At 41.5% G+C, this 20,968-nt stretch overlaps 2 protein-coding genes across 2 annotated transcripts in view; both read right to left on the minus strand.

Moving 5' to 3' along the window:
• The window catches only part of agbl4 (AGBL carboxypeptidase 4), a 410,530-nt gene that overhangs the window by 95,151 nt on the left and 294,411 nt on the right, over window positions 1-20,968 (minus strand). The gene's annotated exons all lie outside the window — the stretch shown is intronic.
• Window positions 1,651-19,231, minus strand: bend5 (BEN domain containing 5). Its single transcript, XM_022200637.2, has 6 exons — window positions 18,929-19,231; window positions 17,740-17,870; window positions 16,475-16,952; window positions 14,676-14,824; window positions 10,457-10,670; window positions 1,651-7,966 (listed from the first exon to the last, which is right to left on the minus strand). The coding sequence occupies exons 1-6, from the start codon at window positions 19,110-19,112 to the stop codon at window positions 7,770-7,772; spliced, it is 1,353 nt and encodes a 450-aa protein (XP_022056329.1). The 5' UTR covers window positions 19,113-19,231; the 3' UTR covers window positions 1,651-7,769.

Below are 20,968 nucleotides of genomic sequence, written 5' to 3' on the forward strand. Positions count from 1 at the left end.
AAGGCAGGTGGTGACAGAAGCTGACTACTGAGAGGATAAAGCTAACGCTAGGTGTGGCTGCTCTGTGAGAAACAACACTGCAGCGCCTCTTCCTGCTTTCTGTCCGTCACGAAATCGGTCTGTCTTCATGGTGTCAGCCTCCCGGGTTGCATCTCTGCTATTGTGTGACAAGCTCCAACTCCAATTTTACTTTTTGCATTTAAATTAAAAGTTTACTGGGCTGTCGCGTGCTGAGAATTTTGCATTAGCCTCGGGGTCATTAAGGTTTTATGAAACCCAGTCAGCGCACACGGCCACCAATTTGAAAATAAAAACTCATGTGACATCAGTTAAGTGGGATTCCAGTGTAAAAATAACACCTTTAAGGCTTGAAGAGTGGGCTCACGCTTCAAGTTATTGGACGGATTTAACCCTGATTTTAAAATACAAAGATTGAGGTGGAAATATCATCTGTGAAAATGAAGTTACTCACTTAGAACAAGCCTAACTTTTGTTAGTGAACAAAGTGACGTGGCCACGCTGATTTATCACTAAAGCACCGGAAAATTTGATTGAAAATGTTGATGCCAGCCTCGGATTGTTCTGAAGTTTCTTTGTTGGAGCTCAAACTGTGATGTATATGGTGGAAACCTTGAAGTAAAAAATAGAAAACTGTCATTTTGTTTGATGAAACAGATGGTAAAGGATTAACAAAGTCAGAGGAAGGAATCCTAGCTGGAATTTTAAGGTGGCATTTTTCAGTCATTTGTGTCTGCGTGCTAGTCAAATTATTTTAACAATATAATTCACACTGGAGAAGGTTAACTGAGTAGTTGAAATGTTAAACTTTTCTGAACATTTTTTCTTGAAGTAAGAACAGAAGAACATTTGCATTCTATGTGTATTTAAAATTGTTGTTGAGATATTTTAGTGGTGGAGCAGCAAACTGCTAGCCTAGCCGCGCTAGACAACCCACGGCAACGAATTTAATTCTCTGCCAGGGTGGGTCTAGTTACCCTCCATAAGGCTTGAGGCTGGATTCTCCTAAAACTGGCCGGACCAATCACCATGAAGTGTAGAGTCAGAAGGCGGGCGTAATGAAGTGACGACAGAGGCGCGACGATTCTGACAGAAACAACTGACGCAAAATAAACAGTTATCTTTGGACTCGGCTTTGGCCACAGCCCTTAAAGATTTGAAGCTAAAATTCAACTTGAAAGATAAACAAAGGACGGCACTGAAGTGTTTCATTGAGAAGAAAGACGTATTTGGACTTATGCCGACGGGATATGGCAAATCCTTAATATACCAGTTTGCTCCGCTGGTTGGGAAGCTAATGGGACTTAGCCACAATCCACCGGCGCTCTTGGAACTACGTCAGCCTATTCGTTGCGTTGATTGGTTGTATACCTACCCAATTGCTGCAGAGTGATTTGAAAGACAACCTTTTAGCCCGCCTCCCTCCCTGTCGAGCGGTCCTTGACCCTTGTGCCTTCAGAACATGGGTCTAGTGCGGCTAGGCTAGCAAACTGCCCAACATTACCATCCACAGACTGATACGGCTAAAAGGCTAAACAATGAATTGCTCAGTGCGCTGAGCTTCTTATATGAAATGTGAGTTCGACCTTGAGGCAGAAAATGACAAGAAAAAAGACAAAAGGTTTGAGCTGATAGAATAAAAGTCTTGATTTATTTCTGTTTATCTATACATTAAACAGGTGTTCCTGAATGCAGCAAGAGAAAACACAGAACAGGATGCTAAGCGTCAAAGAGTTGCTCGCATAGCAGAGGTGTGGCCGGTTTAGCAAAGACATGTACACTCTCTATCGCATATACTTTTAACATTTTCTGTAAATGTAGGGTTGCCTCTGGGAGGCGAAAGTAGGGTGAGGGAGTGTTTACTGCAATAGTCTTGAAATTCTTTTCACATTATCATACCAACTGGAAATAATCCATACAGTAATAACCCTGTCTTCCCCTAATGATCACTGCAATGCATTTATAACTAGTATAGACAGGTAGATACCCAAGCAGCCCTGTTTAGCTCAGTTTAATTCAACTCAACAAGTGTGAAAGCGTAGTTCTGTATGGATTTGTCATGTCGCCGTTTGTCCCCTTTGATTCAATCTCAAGGCTGTGCGGACACATTCAACTCTCTCCAGTTATCCATCTCTGTAGTTGGTCCTCCACCCAACAGTGATGTGGTACCAGGTTAGTAACTCAACACCTGCATAGGAATTCAATTACACACAAAGCTCCCTGGGTCAATTCCCTGGACCAGAGCAAAGCTTACAATTGAACCATTATAAAAACAGTCCAACGAATGGCTTAAGTGCTTCCATAAAACCAACAGCTGTGTATTTCAAACACACACTACTCACAGTAGAGAGGCGCCAGCACATTTCATGTTCAGAAACATGGTTGGATTAAAAAACAAAAAACAAAACAAAAAAAACAAGTGCATACATACTAAAAGGTAGACCACCCCACCCCTTCAAAAGCAGAAAAAAAAAAAACATACTTCAAACACTTTGGCGCAGAAAAGATTCCATTGGTGTTTGCGAACAGGGTGAAAGAAAATATAATGCACTTTTTGTACACTTAAGCCAAGCTCACAGTAAGTCAATCATTGAACAAATTGCTACACTAAATCCATCATTTTAACACTGAAAATTACATCATTTAAATGACATTGAAGGACGAAGCGATACGACTGGGGGATCACAGATTAAAGTGGCAACGAGATCGAATTGATTGTACCAACTGACATGCAGGAAACTCCACAAAGACATCTTCATGGATGCACTCAGCGATCTCGATTTCACGCTTCTTTTTTTTTTTTTTCCAGAAGTCAACACATTCCCAGGATCACTTCTAAATTAAGACTACCAATGGAATCGCTCTACTAGAAAACAAGCCGGACTTTGATTCAAACAGAACATGGCTTTGCAGAGGGCCTCTTCTACTGCGGCAACACACTGCCGAGTCCACGTGAGATTTCCTGTATGACAGTCTGGCATGCAAACCAGTCAACAGTGGTATCCTTTGAATTTAACTGAGTGTGAGCTAATAATCATGTACTATCTATGGCGTAACCTGATCTAACCAGTAAAAATGCATATTTCTGAAAATACAACTGCAACAATGTAAGTCGACAGACAACAGATGCATCCATTTAAAATCAGCAACTTCTGAGGTACTTCTGAAACTCACAGCTGAGGATATAATCACTATCTACAATATTTGGATGGATAGCATATAAGTCGATACAGTAATAGCAGGGTTATCGGTTTCGCAAGATATTTTGGCTTAGAATCTGATTAGCTGAGGGGATAGTGGCGGTTGAGACACCTGAATAAAACATAGCTGTATGACGATAAAAACATAGAAAAACAGCACCATTTGAGGTCCGATAGATCAGTTTTTGAACTGTTTGCTGGTAGCACCGTCAACCAGTAAAAATCTCAGAATGCAATACAGAGACAGAACACAACCACCGATCAACTGCACAACATAGCAAAGAGCGAAGATATATATTCAGAGACGACCCCTCACACAGACACCCCTTTACAGCAGCATCTTTAAGCAGGTAATAAAACTGATTTCTCCTAAGAATGATATTTGTGTACTGAGGTGTTTTACAAGTTGTATATGCTGTACATGTTCAGAGTAACCAGGTATACCTTTAACCTATAGATTTTTTTTTTTTAATATACACACATAAGTTTACAGTCACTGACAAACACCAGAGTAACAATGAGGTAGGACGGTGAAGTTAGATGAAGTAGAACCGGTTTGTGGATTGTATACAAAGTTACTGATACCTTTAATAAAAATATAGGCCTAACGATGTATTCCTCCCGTTTTTCTGATCTCGAAGTAAGTCTGACATTGTATCTGAGGCTCAAACGGTAATGTGTTTTGTGTACGTTTAACTTCTGAGAACTGCCACATGGAGCCACTTATCTTGTTGCACAGAGTGAAGTTAAAAATGGATGGGTTTTTTTTTCCCTCTCTCTCTCCCCAATCAAACTGTCAGAAAGCAACATAAAGCTCCTGAAGCTTTGACAGGGTGTTCACAACATAAGCCAAAAACACCGAAACGCGGAGGAAAAAAGATTCGCTATTATCTCGATACGTGTGCATTTCTAACATCTAGTCCGTATAAATGTCAAGAGTAAGGAACTAGAGCTGGCATAGAAGAGGATCACAGAGCCAGCGAGGTTATGTTTCCTGCCTATCGCTACTTAAGTGTGACAGTGAGAGCACTGGAAGGTCTGGTGGTGGTGTTGCAGAGCCAAACTAGCCTATAGCATCCATTAATGGCCCTGCACTGGGTATGCAATGGTGTACGTTACTAATATGCTGCTAAAACCCAAACCGCCTCTCTGCAAGTGACTCGGTACATTTGATAAAGATCGCCCTTGCCATCACAGATTAAGTCGAATCTGGGTTAAAAACATACAGTACTTCCATACAGCTTTCATCCACAGAAGGTGGTTAAAGGATTAGGCTAAACCGCACTCCAGGAAAACCAGCCATGTGAAAAACAAAAAACGTGTTTTACAGGACGTAATAGCTCTATAAAAACGCTCTTTCATTAAGCATTGTTTAACCACACCCCCTTTTGGCATCAAACAACAAAGAAACAAACACAAACACAACACTCGACAAAACGTGTCAGAATTTTCAGCAAGGTTGCTTTGCACAGCAGAAATCTTTTCTTTTAAAAATCGCATGAATTGTCAAATACACGCTAGCGCACGTAAACCTCACATGTTGCTTTGTACAGGGAAAAATAAAACAAACAAAAAAGGAAAGGATGCTGAAACAAAGGAATTGTTTGAAAACGAACCCCCCCCCCAAAAAAATATATGTATATATCAATAACACGTCACCGTTGAGGTGACTTAAGATTCACTCAGCTCCATTACCGTGGCATGGGCCATTTTTTGTGCAAACCCTGCTGATTCCTCAGTCAGCATCCCCCTTCTTTAGCTTGATCTCAGCATTCAATACTTTGGCTTACAGTTACCACTCATTTGTAAAAAATACACAATTATTTATGCCTATATAAGTCATATTTATACATAACCAGCATATTGACACATTAAGTTAAAGCACAAATTCCAGTCAGCTTGCACATTTCGTTGGTTAAAAGTCTTTAAATTGGTGAATCATGTTTTGCACAGACGACTTGTTTGTTGCTTGTCAATTCGCCAAATAAGCCATCTATTGTTCAGGAGGCTGGAGAATTCAAGAGTTTGAGATTCCAGTTTTAACATAATTTAACTTATGAAAAATGCTTTTCCTAACACCCCGAATAAATCTTCTTAAACTTATCGTTACATCTATCAAGCGTGTCGTGGAGCATTGGCGTGTCAGGGGCTCATCTGACCAACAAAACAAAACGATATCCCACAACTGCCGTAACAAACAATAAACCAAAATGTTCTAAGGTGCTTCATGATAACACAATGATTGTTAGGTCTTAATCTATAAACACATTTTTCTTTAAAAAAAAAAAAAAGGACAAATACCACAAATACATTTCTTTAAGTTTGAAGAAATCGCCCAGAAGTTTAAAGTGCATTCAATGTAAATGATTTGTGTTGATCTAACTACTGCATCTCAACTGTTCGAGCGCAACGGTTTAACAATACAGGTTTCATCTTACTATGGCGGATCCGTACGCAGATCCTAAAGTGAGGTTTGTTAAATATCACATGTTGTGAATGTAATGTATGGGTTCTGTCAAAAATCGGATGGAAGGAAAGCCTCGTCTCTCTCGTTCCACAGAGATCACTTTGGCTAAGCGGGGGGATATTTTTTCATCTGTAGAATCCACTGATCTACATTTGGATACAACATCAAGCTTAAAGCCAACAATTCATATGAAAAAAATAATATCTATATATATATATATATATATGCATATAAACGTAAAAAGAAACATGAAATTGACAGTAAACATGGAATTACAACATCAATTAGCTAAACTTAAACCGGAACCGTTAAACTGTAACATGACTACAAATTGAAACATCCATGTTTTGTGGAAAAATAAAAAGATGTGATTTATGTACAGTAAAATATCTCCAAAAACATAAAGTAGCTTAAGAAAAGGCTGATCTGAACTTTTTTTTGAAACAACAAGAAAAAAAACAAGACAGACAGAAAAAAAAAAAAGACAGAAGGAAAGAAACCGGCGGACAAACGAGAATCTAAGAGTGAGAAGAGGAGAAAGGCTTGATGGGCAGCTCTGCAGCAGATTCACAGTTAGCCACAGCTAGGTCACAGTTGAGATTTCAATCTGCAGCGTTTAGTTCCAGCCTGCAGACAGCCACACAAACCATTTTGGATCAAAACAATGTATCAACAGGAGAGGAAAGAAAATAAAAAAAAACATGAAAAACATACAAGAAAAACAGGACATTTTAAAAGTTCTGATGGCATAGCTCAGAGGAAATTGTCACTGGAGCAACCTTACTTTGTTCCCCAGTGGTGTGGCTTTAAACAAGGGGGGGTTATTATGGGGCTCAGCAGGGCCAGACAGCTTCAACAGCAAAATAGTGTTCCAGACAGCTTTACCCACCGCTAACACTGCTCCCACAAGAAGATGACCTGGACCGTGCAGAGCCGTGCCCTGATTTTCATCCCGGCAGTAGTCCGGCTCAGCTCAACTTAATGGTGTGAACCACACAGAAAATAGTACCTGGCCACCTCTTACATTCTCACAGCAAAGTGCAGGTGAAGCTTCATCACTTCAGCTTGCTATATATTTACAATCACAGCTTACTAGAAAACCTAGGAGCGTACCAGTCCCTGGTGATTGCCAAATCCATTTAAGGCCTTTCTAGGCATCCATGTGCCCGTACCACTGCAACCCAACAGTCAAGTTTTCTGAAAGTGACATGTATGATTAAGAGTAACACACGAATATCCCATCAAAACCTTTCTTGTGCTCTCTCAGTGATGGCAAACGTTCGGAACTCACAGGTCAACACAAAAAAAACAAAACAAATACAGCACTCTGTGGACTCGGCATTAGAGTCATTCTGCCCATTAAATCTCTATAAGCCCTCTTTCTAATAAAGTGAGGTGTTGTGATTAACCTACAGTTAAGGGGGCGCACACACTCATAATTAATCTCTTGGAGCAACAGAATCTCTGCCGCAAAATTAAATATGGCTGTTACTAATTAAGACTTGTGCATTTGAGACTCATGTCCCATTCTATGCAATAAGTACCAACAGCAAACACTCCAGCAGCCGTCGGGTGAAACAGTCAACCGTTCACTAAGATCTAATGCGAGCTAGCATCTTTACAACCTCACCTAGGGAACTTTTTTTCCTCCAAAACTTTTTAAAAGTTCAAGGACCCAAAATTATGTTCTGACACAGAACAATAAATTAATTTAACAATCATATCTAATTTCTCATCTTTTGACACATATGCACACACCCCAACAAACCGTACCTCCGTACCAATGCCACTGTAAAGCTTAGAAAAACACTCACACCAGCTCATGTCAAACTAGCTCACATGTGTTTACATTTCTAACTGGTGGGTAAAGCTGTCTGAGAGCCAATTAGCAAAGTGGGAGAGCTGTGACGGTCACTCTACAGGGAGGAGGGAAGGGGCTTGTTTGTTTTAATAACCAAATGCGATGTGTAAGAAATATAAGCGCTTCTGAAACGGTGACAGCTTCCCCCAAACGCCCACACGGAGTCCCCTCAGAATCCTGCAGATCACGCAGGAGCAGAAGGCGCTGGCGTGACGGTTGATCGCTAAATGCCATCGTAGGTGAAGTTCTCCATCTTGACTGTCTGTCTGATGAGCAGCTTGGACTCCCGCCGCTCCTCGTTCTTGATGGACTTGTTGATGTCCATTATCTTTTCACAAATGTATTTGTTCACTTTGGACAATCTCTGCGTAATCTCTGCGCTGTCGGCTGTCTCTTGAGACACTCTGTCGTAGAGACACTCTGGGGAAGGAGCGAGTGTGAGGAGTCAGACAACATCGTATTAAAAGCCGCTCGTCTCATCTTTGATGTGTAATGAATGGATTTTTATGGATGAAACGGTGCATGAATGCTTTTTCTGTATCTAATGTTTTCCAGCCTGACTCAACCTACAATCTTCTGAAGCAGAATTCGTCTCTTATGGTACGTGTCCACAGGAGCGTTCTAGATCACGCTGCTTCCCAGCATTGGAATCAACACAGGCTTCACCCTCTTAGAGTTGCACAAATATTTGCTCCATCTGATTTGATAAACGCCCACAGATTTCAAACCAGCTCATTGGGGAACTTTATCTTTTTTTTAATGAAAGCATTTTGACAAAGTGTGTTTAAAAGGAGGAATGATCTGTTGAAACTGCTCATTTTAAATGAACAAGGGTGAGTTTCAAAGTTTTGTGAGGCATTGGACTCTTGCTTGATGCACCTAATTTGCATAAAGTAGCCAAGACCTCAACTTTATGCAAATGAGGAGCAGGCAACGTGATGCCTTGTCTGTCAAGCTGAAATGAGATGCTACCAGAATGCACTGCGTCGACAACATAGAAAACACTGATGTGAAGGATCTACAGGTTCTTTTTTAGCACGATGACTGAAGGTGCTCTTTAACAGGAATCAATACAGCCTTCTACAGCTGCACAGACATTGGCTGCACCTCATTGGACCAATGCTTCAGGTGGATGCTGGTCCCAGATTTCAAAATTTGTCATTTATTAAGAAAACAGTTCAGAGAAATGTGTTTCTGAAAACATTTGAGGTGAGAAAAAAGCTATGCAGTTCCTGATTATGTCCTCATTTCAGACTAACAATGGTGAATTTAAAATTTTTTCCACTTTATGAGGAGACGGTCTGTCTCTCAAAATGCAACGAAGCTCCACTAGAACGCACTGCAGGGCATTTCACAGAAACAATGAGTGACAATTCCTGGGGTGACGCCTCTACAGGGGTGTTTTTAGATATGTGTATGTATATGTCAGGGTAGAGACTTCGATTTGGTAGAGTTGGAGTTTCTACCAGTAGAGATTGCGATTGGAGTCTCTACCAGTAGAATTGGAGTCTCTACCAGTAGAGTTTGCGATTGTAATCTCTACCAGTAGAAACTCCAATCCTACCAGTAGAGATGGAACTTTAAATCTGACCCCTGCCCTGACCCCTGACCCTAACCTTAAAAGTCTAACCTTAGCCCTGACAAATCTCTACTGGTAGGATTGGAGTTTCTACTGGTAGAGACTCCAATCGCAATCTCTACTGGTAGAAACTCCAACTCTACCAAATCGCAGTCTCTACCCTGACATATATGTATAGGAATCAGTACAGGTTTCACCCTCCTACAGCTGCACAGACATTGGCTGCATCCGATTGGACCGATGCTTCAGTCGGAGGCTGACTGCTTCCTGGATTTAAAACCGGTCCAACAATCGCGGTTCATTTAGAAACTCTCTTTAATTAAGAAATTAGTTCAGTGAATTTGTTTCTGCAAACATCTGAGGTGAGAAATGTTCTCATTTTAGACAAACAAATCGAGTTTAAAAGTTTCATCAAAGTTTCGTGAGGAGTCGGAGCCCCGTTTGACGCACCTCATTTGCATAAAGGAGCTAATGTAGGCAATGCTCATTGTCTCAAAACCCAACGGGAGACTACTAAGGCTGGACCCGAATATTCAAATTTCTAAATATTTGGTCACGACGGTGGTATCCGAATATTTATTTTGAGGCAATGTGGGGTCGCCCTGCTTCCTAACACTGGACGCTCGATTTGCGTACAACTCAGATGATCTACAGCTGCTCTTCAACAGAAATCAACGCAGACTTCACCTGTCTGCAGCTGCACACATATTTGCTGCACCTGATTGGACGAACGCTTCTCTCGTAGGCTGCCTGCTTTCTGGATTTCAAACTTTCTCGTTCACTACGAAAACAGCTGTGTTTCTGAAAACGTTTGAAATAAGAAATAAGCTATGCAGTTGCTGAATCTGTTGTCATTTTAGACTGAAAATGGTTAGTTTTAAAGTCATACAAACGTTTCCAAGCAACGCTGCTTGTTGTGATGGTCATATAACTGAAATAACAGACAGTATGGCGGCGAGTTGGGATACTTTATTATTACGAAAGTCGTCCACCAAAAGGTTTTATCTGAAATAGTTTGAGAGAAGAAACAGTTTCCCTATTTCTGCTGAAACCATCTTTATTTTAAATCAGTAATGATTGGTTTAAAGTTTTTTGGAAGCCTCCAGAGGCGTTGGATCGCAATCAACGCACCTCATTTGTATTAAATAGCCCCTGACCTCAACTTCTCGCAAATGAAATGTGGGCAATGCGACGCCCTGTCCCTCGAAATGCAACAAAACACTACCAGGATGGCTCACAAAGGCAATAAATGGAGAGCATGGAACAGACAGATCCCGTGGACACGTACCATCAAGTGATCTCGATTTTATTCATTCTAAAACCGATCTTACCTCTGACAATTTTGAGCTTGCTGGGCGACAGTGGAGGTTTGGGCAGGGCATCTTTCTTCTTTTTGGTGGCCACTCCGGTCACACTCCGGTTTTTGAGGGTTTCTGTGCCCCAGATCATTACAGCTAAGTTCTTTGTGAACTTGGAGTCTCCCTGGGTCCGCTGCAGCTGGTGCCACTTCTCCTCCTCCACCCAGATCCCCCCGCCAAGGTGTACCTGCACAGAAGACAGATTCACAACAAAAGATTGTTGAAGCACAACTTGAAGTTTTCATCTCTAGTTTTAATATATAGTAAAATGTTTTTAAGCTACCAGCACAGCGTCTGAAACATGGAGTCTTGAGCCTTGTGTCTCACAGCACACTAATGCTTGAAAGCCTGCTGACAAACGTGTACCATTTTGTTAGTATCGACATTTTAAGGATGCCAGTGCTCTAAGAGAGGCCTTATTTCCAATGATTCGCCTCATGCACACCTGTGTTTTCCTTCTCTAATCACACTGCAGCTTTTATGGTGGCAAAACGAACCCATTCCTGGAAATGCAAGCGCTTTTGTCGATTGTGCACGGATTGTCCATAAAGCAGATGCTGATTTTTTTATTTTTAAAAATAACTTCATTGTTTAGCTTACATAGCCGAAGTCAAGGTAAGCCTGCAGACCATAAAGCCTTCCTATACACTTTAAAAAAAAGACAAAGTCTACACAACGAGACCTGCAACAGTCACTGAACTGAGAGCAACCATTGAACATGAATGCACGCAAACACCAAGGGAACTGTTTCACGATGTGTGCTATTCCATCGCTTCACGTTGTCGGCAGTGTCTGGACCAGAACGGACATCAGTTTGAGAACAAAACAATAGAATGATGTCTGTAAATTCTTTCACATGTTGAAAATTAAACGAATTATAATAAACACCTAGTTTACAATTATTTAAAGTGTGTATACAATTTTTTGGGACACCTTGTATATGCAGGGGTACCGTCAGTGTATTCTAAGCCTAAACTGACCTGCCAGACCTCAGCATTGACAACAAAGTGGTTTGAAAACTCACAAACATCATCTAGTATCTGAAGCTCCACCAACTCAGCCACCTTAGCCCAGACAACACACTTCTTGGCGTGCCAAAGCCGATTCAAACACATCAGATTGTAGGTTTTGATCCAGTAACAGTAATAGTAGTAATTTCCACTCCTCATCGTTTGCTCCCATCGCATCCAACAAACGCTCAGTGCTCAATCCACATTTCTCTCCGCTCCACACACATCGCTCAGCGCTCCCTCCAATAAAATAAGAAAAAGTTGCACATAGCATTTTCATTTTTTTCTCTAATTTAGTTTGGTGAATTTGCACACCATCAGCTCGTGATGTGAGCAAAACTGGAGCGGCAAAGTGGCAGATGAGGCGACTCTCTTTTCAAAAAAATCCACTCTTTACTCTCCAATATCCTGTTGCTTGTGCTCATCTGCACTCACATGGCCACGTTATTAGCAGAGCGTGTAAAACTTTAGGCTTTTTATTGTATCATGGATTGTTAAATTGCAGCAGTGCTGCTACCAAATGTCTGATATTGTGACATCTGCAGGACAAGGCACGATTTAGTCAAACTGTGACAGCGCACATCTCAACCAGCTCCTGCTCAGATCAAACATCCAGAGAAGGACCACTTTCACCGAAGTAGAACACGTAAATAAGCTCATGCCACTAGCTGCTTGTAGCTTGGATTACCTTCATTATGAACTTAGCCTGCAGCTCTCTACACACTGTCACTGTGCATTGCATAAGCCTGCACCAAGCACTCCAAGCTGATTGCCAGGCTAGGCAGGCTGCCCTGGCCTTCTAGGTGAGCTAAAGCAACAGGGGGCATATGTGACTCTCCCTTCCCTTCTCCACTCTCTTATCACCGTAAAGTCTTTAGGCTAGCATCCAAAAGGCTTTTCCCTGTGCAGCTAATGTGCTTTAGGCCCCTGGCCAGTAGACAAGCTTTTTACTGCCCTGGAGTTAGACAAGACTGTTTTCATCCTCCCTCCCTTTTGCTCTCGTTTATCTCTTTCCCTCCATCTCCCCTCCTCCTTCCCTAACCCCTCCCTCCCTGCTCTCACTAGGGCTAACCTGTCAGTCACTTTAAATTCCTCTCGTGCAAATAATTAATATGGGGTCCCTGATGTAGGAGAGTTCTAATTTGCAAGTGTTCTTCACGCTTGAAGTGGCTGCAGGCCCCAGAGCTTGTAGTACCAATTCCCCCCCTGTCATCAGAGACAGGACGCTGGTTGAGTTACAGCAGTGGGGGGAGTAAAGAACCCTAACAGGCTAATAAACACTGATGATGCTGGCTGGGCTTGCAGGAACAATAATAATCTTCTCAACCTTGTTTACCTGCTAGGGCAGGGCAGCAAGGGGGAAAGGACTGATCAACTATGACAGCGTGTTCCCGGCTTTATGCGCGTTAAAAGGAAATACAGCATTTCCTACAGAATCAGGGCACTTTCTGCTGCCACCCAAGAGCAAGAAAGTCATGAATACAGGAGAGAGAAGTGAAGAACTCATGACTCTTGAAGGCTGGCAGGTGTTATTAACATTATTTATGAGAGAGGGTCGGAGATCTTCTCGTTTTACCAAATACACAACTGAAGAGACGCACAAATACAGGGTGACCCAAAAGTTTGGAAACAAATGAGAAGTCTGTAATCCAAATAATATGTTGTTTCAATAAATCAGTACCACAGATATGTTCAGAAGAGTAACAGATTAGTGTAAAACAAACACATTTCGACATGTTCATGTTTGTTTCTTACACAAAGTTGTGAACGTTTCCACCACCTGGTTACACTGGTATCTTCTGGAATGTATCTTCATTCATGCTTATGAAGGTTCCTCAAACTGGACAGTAAATGTTGCCTCATAGCACTTTTGGATGTTTAAAAAAATTAAAACTGTCAGATACTTTCCCATCAAGAGTTTTGAAATCTGACACTGATGGTCTGCATTTTGAAGTTCTGCTCCAGCATACCTGGACCTGATGCTTCTATTGGTGACCCAAACGTTTGGAAACAAAGTTTAACTGCAGTGTCTATTTGAGTTGGGGGGCATGGATTCACTCTTATTTTACCCATTTTTGTTATAGCATAATAAAACAAGACGACATGGTCATCAATATCCCCCGCCACATGTGATGTCTATGAGTCTATATCCAAAATAGTGATCAAGGGCCATAACTCTGTTAAATATTATCGCACAGGTTTCATTTTCGAACTTGATCAAGGTGTCCATGGTGTGAAGCTACACACTAAATTTCGTAATCCTAGCTGTAATAGTTTCCGAGAAAAGCTGTCCCCTTCATCTCGGACGGACGGACGGGCGGGCGGAGGCCAAACCTATATCCCCCTTTTCCACTTCGTGGAGGCGGGGGATAATAACTTAAAAGCATAGTATTTGTCGAGTGCAATAACTCGGAAGAAAATGAATAGAAGCATCAGGTCCAGGTATGCTGGAGCAGAACTTTAAAATGCAGACCATCAGTGTCAGATTTCTAAACTCTTGATGGTAAAGTATCTGACACTTTTAATTTTTTTAAACATCCAAAAGTACTATGAGGCAACATTTACTGTCCAGTTTGAGGAACCTTCATAAGCATGAATGAAGATACATTCCAGAAGATACCAGTGTAACCAGTGGGTGGAAACGTTCACAACTTTGTATAAGGAACAAACATGAACATGTAGAAATATGTTTGTTTTACACTAATCTGTTACTCTTCTAATATATCTGTGGTACTGATTTATTGAAATAACATTATATTATTTGGATTATAGACTTTTCATTTGTTTCCAAACTTTTGGGTCACCCTGTAAGTGATCAGAACTGAAAATACAGCTCTGTTTGTCTACCTACTGAGCATTACTAACAAACTCTAACAGCATCAGAAGTTAAAGTCCCAGCAATAACTTTTTATGACATCTTTCATTCCTGCGCTTTGAATTCTACCATGGAGGATCCTTTTGTTTACATTCGGATGACTGATTTTGCTTTCCAGAGTAAATGTCAGAAGGAAAACAGATGAAAACAAACAGGGAACGTCACGTAAAAGACGACACAGAAGATTTAGTGGCTGATAAGCAGACAAGCGGTGAGATTAGGAAAAAACAGAACAAAACTTGCGTGCCAGCTGGAGTGGATAAAGAAAATCTGAATAAGAGTGCTTTTTAAGTCCAGTCACACTTACTTTGCCGTCGTTGCAGGTGTATACTGTTCTGGGTGAGGGTGAGTAGCTGGAACTAGTGTTGGCTTCTTCTCTGCATGTCTCCTGGGCCTCAACAATAGGTTCAACCACTTCGGCCTTGATTGTCTGAGTGCCATTGTCATGCATAGGCTCTAGGAGACAAAGGACACGTTTAATATTACGGACATACCTGCAACAAATCAATCACTTCTGGTCAACTTTATAGAACTATATTACACTGCACCATATGCTATTCATAAGCAGCTGGTAGCACCTTAATCCCTACAGTAGTAGAGTTTGAGTGTCCTCCATTGGACCAGCGCCCACCTGCTTGTTTGCTTGCTTCCCGCCTTGGCTTCCCTGTGCGTTGCGACAGGCGGTTATTTTAGCCCAGTAACTAAGCTGGCTTGGTGGCCGGCCACGCTAAGCCCCAATGTAGCTGATGAGTTTTAATATCGGTCAGCGCACTCCATCGCCTGCCTGACAGCATCCCGGGGTGCTCTAATCTTTAGCCTGTCCATTAGACGGTCTAGCCAGTAGCCTCTGTTTAAATCTACGGGGGAGCTGAGGTTAACGCCAGCATCTGGCAAAGCTCGAGTTTGTCCAGGGCCGCGCAAGGCAATGACACCACTGTTAATCACACTTACAACCACAGCGCAATGTATTATTCACTACTTCAGAAATGGATCTAACACTTCTGACCTTCTATTGCAGCTTACTTATTTTTTACTAATGTATTGTGCTTATATTCTCATGTTATTGTTTTTTTTCTTAGCAATATCTGCCACAAGAATTTGCTCCAGGATTAATGAAGTTCTATCTGATCTTATCAAAATCTCTGACTGGATTATAATTTATATTTTGCATTATCTATCCTTTAACTACTGTTATAACTGCCACTTTCTCTTTTAAAACTTACATTGCATCCCGAGCAACAAAGGCCTGTTAAATCTGTATTCCTGAGTTTTCCTCTTTTTTATTTAACTTTATCTTAAGTCTTTGTACAGAGGTTGCGCTGCCTGTATTATGATAAACTTGCATGTGACACTTGGTTGTAGTTTGTACAGTTTGTTTGCAAACCAGCTCCTCGATGCACTGATATATGGAATTGTGACATCCTTATTCAGTAATAAAATACCGACAAATTAAAAAGATTAATGCATCATACTTGGATTGGAACAACTAAGTGTCTCATTTTCTGTTAGAAAGACAAAATAAAAAGAGGCCGAACCCACAAAGTTCTTCTCTTTTAGGAAGGTTGGTCTCATCAGCAGCCCATTCTGACAGCATAAGACACAAACTAAAGCACCCAAATTCAAAGTTTAGTTACTTTAAAGCTAGTTTAGTTTCTTCTAACTTTATCTGCACAGTTTAATTGATCATAATGACAGCAAAACTAAATGGCATTTACATCTAAACTAAAACAAGGTTTGAGAATGATTCCAAACTTTTTCAGAGTGTGATAATTTCCTGATGTTTTTCACACATTTGTCATTGCCCTTAAAATAAAGTGTAGATTCTTGTCAACATTATTGCAGATAAATTGTAAACACTAAGATTAGAATGTGTACAGAACTCCTCTCACTGAAAATATACAGATTTTACTGCCTAACTTTATAGGTAACTAAAGTTCTGTGTTACTGAGTAGCAGCTTTTTTCGTTTACTATGCAAAATGTTTATTCATTCTAAGCACCAAATGATTTAACTTTCTTTAAAAGACAGAGAAGTTTAAAGGTTATTAACCACCAATGTGGCCACAAGCAGCAGGAGTTTGTTTTTGTGTTGGTGTGCATTTTCTCACCGCTGCCCAGTCTCATGAGAAGAACGTCCTGCAGCCTCCTGTTGAAGTCCCTCAGTTCTTTGACTTCTGTCAGCAAGCTGCCATATTCCTTCAGCTTCTTGGCCTGCTGCACCAGCTGCCTACGGGTTCTCTCCAGCTCCTGCTGCAGCCTCCTCATCTCCTCCTCCTGCTGCCTGTAGCTGTGAACCAGCTCCTCGTACAAGACTCTGGGAACCACGGCGGCGGCCACCTCGGACACACAATCCGAGTCCACCTCCAAGTGCTGCTGTTGCTGCTGGTGATGATGTTGCTGATGCTCTGCCTCCATGTCTTCGTCTTCGTCATCCGCATCCTCTCCCTCCTCGGCCAGCCGGTCCTCGTCCAGGTCCTCTTCGCCCTCCATGCAGGAGCTGGCTGCGTTTCTCTCCAGGCGAGCCACTACTGCTGCCAGGCTCTTGGAGGAGTTGGAAAGTGGGCGTCCGTGGTCGTGAGACAGGGCCTGAGGAAAATAATGACAATTTAGGGAAGAAACAGGCCAAAGAAAGGAAATCTGAACATTGCAAATTGGACTATGAAGATTTCAGAGGTAGGTCTGTGACAACATTTCACAAATTTCTTTACAACTTGGACTTAAATAGTACTCAGTGTGACTCCATTCAACACAGGAGGATGTAAAAACTGCACAGATCAATGTGAAAATGACATGACGGACAGAAATGCAAACGGTTTTGTTTTGACTGCGTGGCTCTCAATAGGAACTGGGAGGAGAGGAGTCACTGAGTTCTTTGATGAGCCGCTCAGAGGATTTGTCTGTGAAAGGGCAGCTGTCCAGAGTGCTGAATTTGTGTTAATCCAGCATATGGTAAAAATAGCGTGGGGGATTTGGGGTGTCAGCCAAGTTTATGAAAATGTGACGTTGAATCATCAATACGTTTGTTTAAAAATAAGACTGTGTGTTTAACATCAGATGAACACATGCTGTTACACATGCTGCCACAACTACAACTGTCAGTGACGTTTCCCCCCCCCACTATTAAATTTATTTATTTATTTATTAATCCAGACAGGGCCTTCTCTGACACAAGTGAAACCCTGTGATTTCATTTAATAATAATTTGCCTTAAAAATTAATTTCAAATGAAAGACATCCTGCAAGCACGAGAAAGGGATAGTGTGATGAGGTGATTTAGGTACATTTGAATTACAGTAAGTCATGTTCAGAATGATTTTTCTTTCCTTTTTTATTTTTTTGCAAAACAACCACAGTCCACCTGAGATGATCCTACCTTTTTATGTCTGAGCGGCATTCTCTCCTCTCCAAAACTGTTCTCAATAGAGTTTCCTGAATTCTTGATGGACATCTTGGGAATTTTCATCTTCTTTTGCGTTATACTGTCTTCAAATTCTTCTACTGTATCTGTGAAGCCCAGAAATAGAAGCAGGAAGAAACTCATAAAAGTTCCCAAAAAGTTACATGGATCTGCCACACAAGTAAGTACAGGGTAATAGAATCCATTTGCTGCCTCGTCTCCTCATTGTGCTGCACTAAACTAACTTTAGCAGCGTGTTCTGCACTTTAAGCTTTCCAGAGAGACTGCGGAACAGACCGTCCTGCTCTGGCTGATGCTGTGAAGGTGTTGGCTACACTGAACGGATCCTGCAGCCCAGACGGCTCAGATTCGGGGATTAGTGATGTAGCTGGTTAAAGATCGTGCACAGAAAACGAACATTAGCGAAGCTGCGGCTGAAATCACTTCTCTTGCACACTTGTTAACACCCGTGTCATGTAACAGCCATGACGCTGGCGTGTTGCTGACTGACAGACAGTTCTGTGTTTTGTCTGCATGGACGTTTGACGCGGCGGCGACTGCAGCACCGCAACCCCTCTGTGGCACAAAACCTGCAGATAAGCCAGCTAACAAGCTAACCGCAACCCGCCCAAGCCTCCGGAGCACCGGTCTCAGCTACACCCTGCACACTTCTACTAATGACAGCATCTCTAACAGTCAGATATGTTCATAATGAGGTGACAGCTCTGCAGTCCGCACGCAGCTCACTACCGCGTCGCCGCTAGCATGCTAACTGCCACAGAGCGAGCTAGCAGGCGTTAGCTTCGTGTTGTAAACAACCGTTGTGACTCGCTAACACTGCCTGCCACGTATTTAGCGAGACAAGCGGCAGCACTCCGCCGAAACCAGACAGGTTACTCGCGAAACACGGCAGGCTGAGTGGAAAAAAAATTGTAAAGCACCGGCGACAAGGTATGACTGCCTACCAAACTTATCTTAGCATATCTAGCTAGCCGCAGCCGAGGACGTTGTTGTTGCTATCAGTGTCAGACTCCAGCTGATCGCGGCGGACAAAAACACTTGCTTTGACACATTTCCGAGCTCCGCGCACATCAACGACACTCGGCCAGACGGAGAAAAGGAGCGTTAAAAAGAGAAAAGCCGGCGTGTCAGGAGGACAACTTACCTGCAAGGGCAAGGATCTGTGCGTCGCACGGCTGGCCTGCGCTTCCATTCTCTTTAGTTCTGTGAACCAGATACACCTTCTGATTATCAAAATCTGTTCTGTGCAGAGGTCTGAAATCTTCCACATTTGAAACGGGCAACGCGTAGCACATATCGTCTTCAAAGAATCTAACAAAAGCATACATTATTTACTTCTCTTTGGTCCTGCACTTTGGATATGGTTGACAGTTTTTTCCTCACAAAGTATTAAAAAAATATACACATAGGGGGGTTGGGGATGGTGTCTGCGCTCGGCTACTCATGCCTGGTCCACATCACCACGGCAGATCATCAAGGCATGAGTAATAGACATGACATGAACTTTGCTGCAGGATGCAAAGGTGTTCAAGAACTACTTTTAAATCGGTGGAGGCACAAACACACATAATGTATTTGCAGTTAATATTAAAAATGAACAAAATAAATATTAACATGTTAAATTTGAACGTTTTTAAGCATTAATGTCAGTGTTAAAGTGTCACATTTTACTCACCTAGAGGTATCAATACTGACACCTACTACTTGTCACTTTCTTTTAAGCCCTTTTCAAACATGGGGTACATTACATTGCTGGCTTAATCAGTCTGTTAAAGTGATGGCATTTTATTATAAGCCACTTTTTTTTGATTAATTCAAACAAACACCACATTTTACATTTACTTTGTCAATGTAAAATGATAATCTAGCTACTACTGACAACAACTACCAACAATAAAATAATTAAAAAATCACAACAACTATCAAAGTACAACCTGCTGTGTAACACATGATTTAACCGTAGCCGATAAACCTGTCCGACATCAAAGAAAATTTACAACGTGACATGCTGTTAAATCCTTATTGATCCTGTCTCCATATCGGGGATAATTTATAAAAGAATGTAATGAATAAAATTGTTTACCTGCAGTGTTGTTCCGTTGTTCCATTCACATGAATTCCTGCAAGTTTTTCACTTCTCAAATGGATTCTGCTGCTGTTTGACAATGCTGGTATTTAATAAACTCAGAGGAAATACTCCTACAAACAGCTGGAAGCAATAAATTCAACTTCACCTCATTCTTGTGAAATAGAAATCCAGAGTGCTTTCTTTTATTATTTATAGTCTAAGCCGTTAGTGTCTGTTTTTATTGCAGTCAAGTTTTACTATTAAGGATGTTTCAGTGTGTAATTGATGTGAAATTGTAGAGCAATGAGAATAAGAAAGGTATGTTGTGATTTGTGCACTCTGTGTTGTTTTTGGACCAGTACTGGAGCTGAAATCCGGAAAAAGTCACACTATTTGTTAAAGCGAATGGGTGCAGCTCAGAGTTGTTTCACATTAAATGTGAAGTGTTACTCAGTACAGCCCAGTAAGATGGCGGTCACGATTTTTACGGAAAAGTGAGCTGGGTGCGCATTCAGACGTGAAGCCGGCATGTTCAGTTGAGGTCAGATTAATGGAAAACAGTGCAGACTTAAGGAGGGAATTTTCTTTTTATGGAACTACAATGAGAAAACCCACCAAGATGATTACCTGCCTGGTTAGATTTCATTGGTCTCAGCGTGCTTTCATGTGTTTCCTGGTGTTCTTCTCGTCTGTTCCTTGTCTCAAACCCGGAACACTTAAGAGCAGCTGACAGAAATGAACTCTTTGTTATTGTAAGACAGCCAGGTGGTTATACAACAGGATGGATTTCTCTCAGTTGTTACTCTAATGGAGGGCAACACAGTCGATAAATGACACTAACAATTTCGTTCTGCTTCGGCTGCTGTAATTGAAAAGTAACTGATGCAGAGCCTTTTTTTTTTCTTCTCTGATATTTCGTTTCATAGTTTCAGGCATTTAGTTAGTTATGATTAGGCCCGTTTCAAATGCCAGCTTCTCCATGATGTTTGTTCACTGTGCTGTATGACCGCTCCCAGAGTCGCTTAGATGTATACAAGAGAGTTTAAAAAACAAACGCACAAAGCAATGAAAATGACTCTCAGAACATAATGCCACTCATTTCATTCCACTTATTGG

Source organism: Acanthochromis polyacanthus, chromosome 4 (genome assembly GCF_021347895.1).
Source record: "Acanthochromis polyacanthus isolate Apoly-LR-REF ecotype Palm Island chromosome 4, KAUST_Apoly_ChrSc, whole genome shotgun sequence".
In the NCBI taxonomy this organism is placed as follows: Eukaryota; Metazoa; Chordata; class Actinopteri; family Pomacentridae; genus Acanthochromis; species Acanthochromis polyacanthus.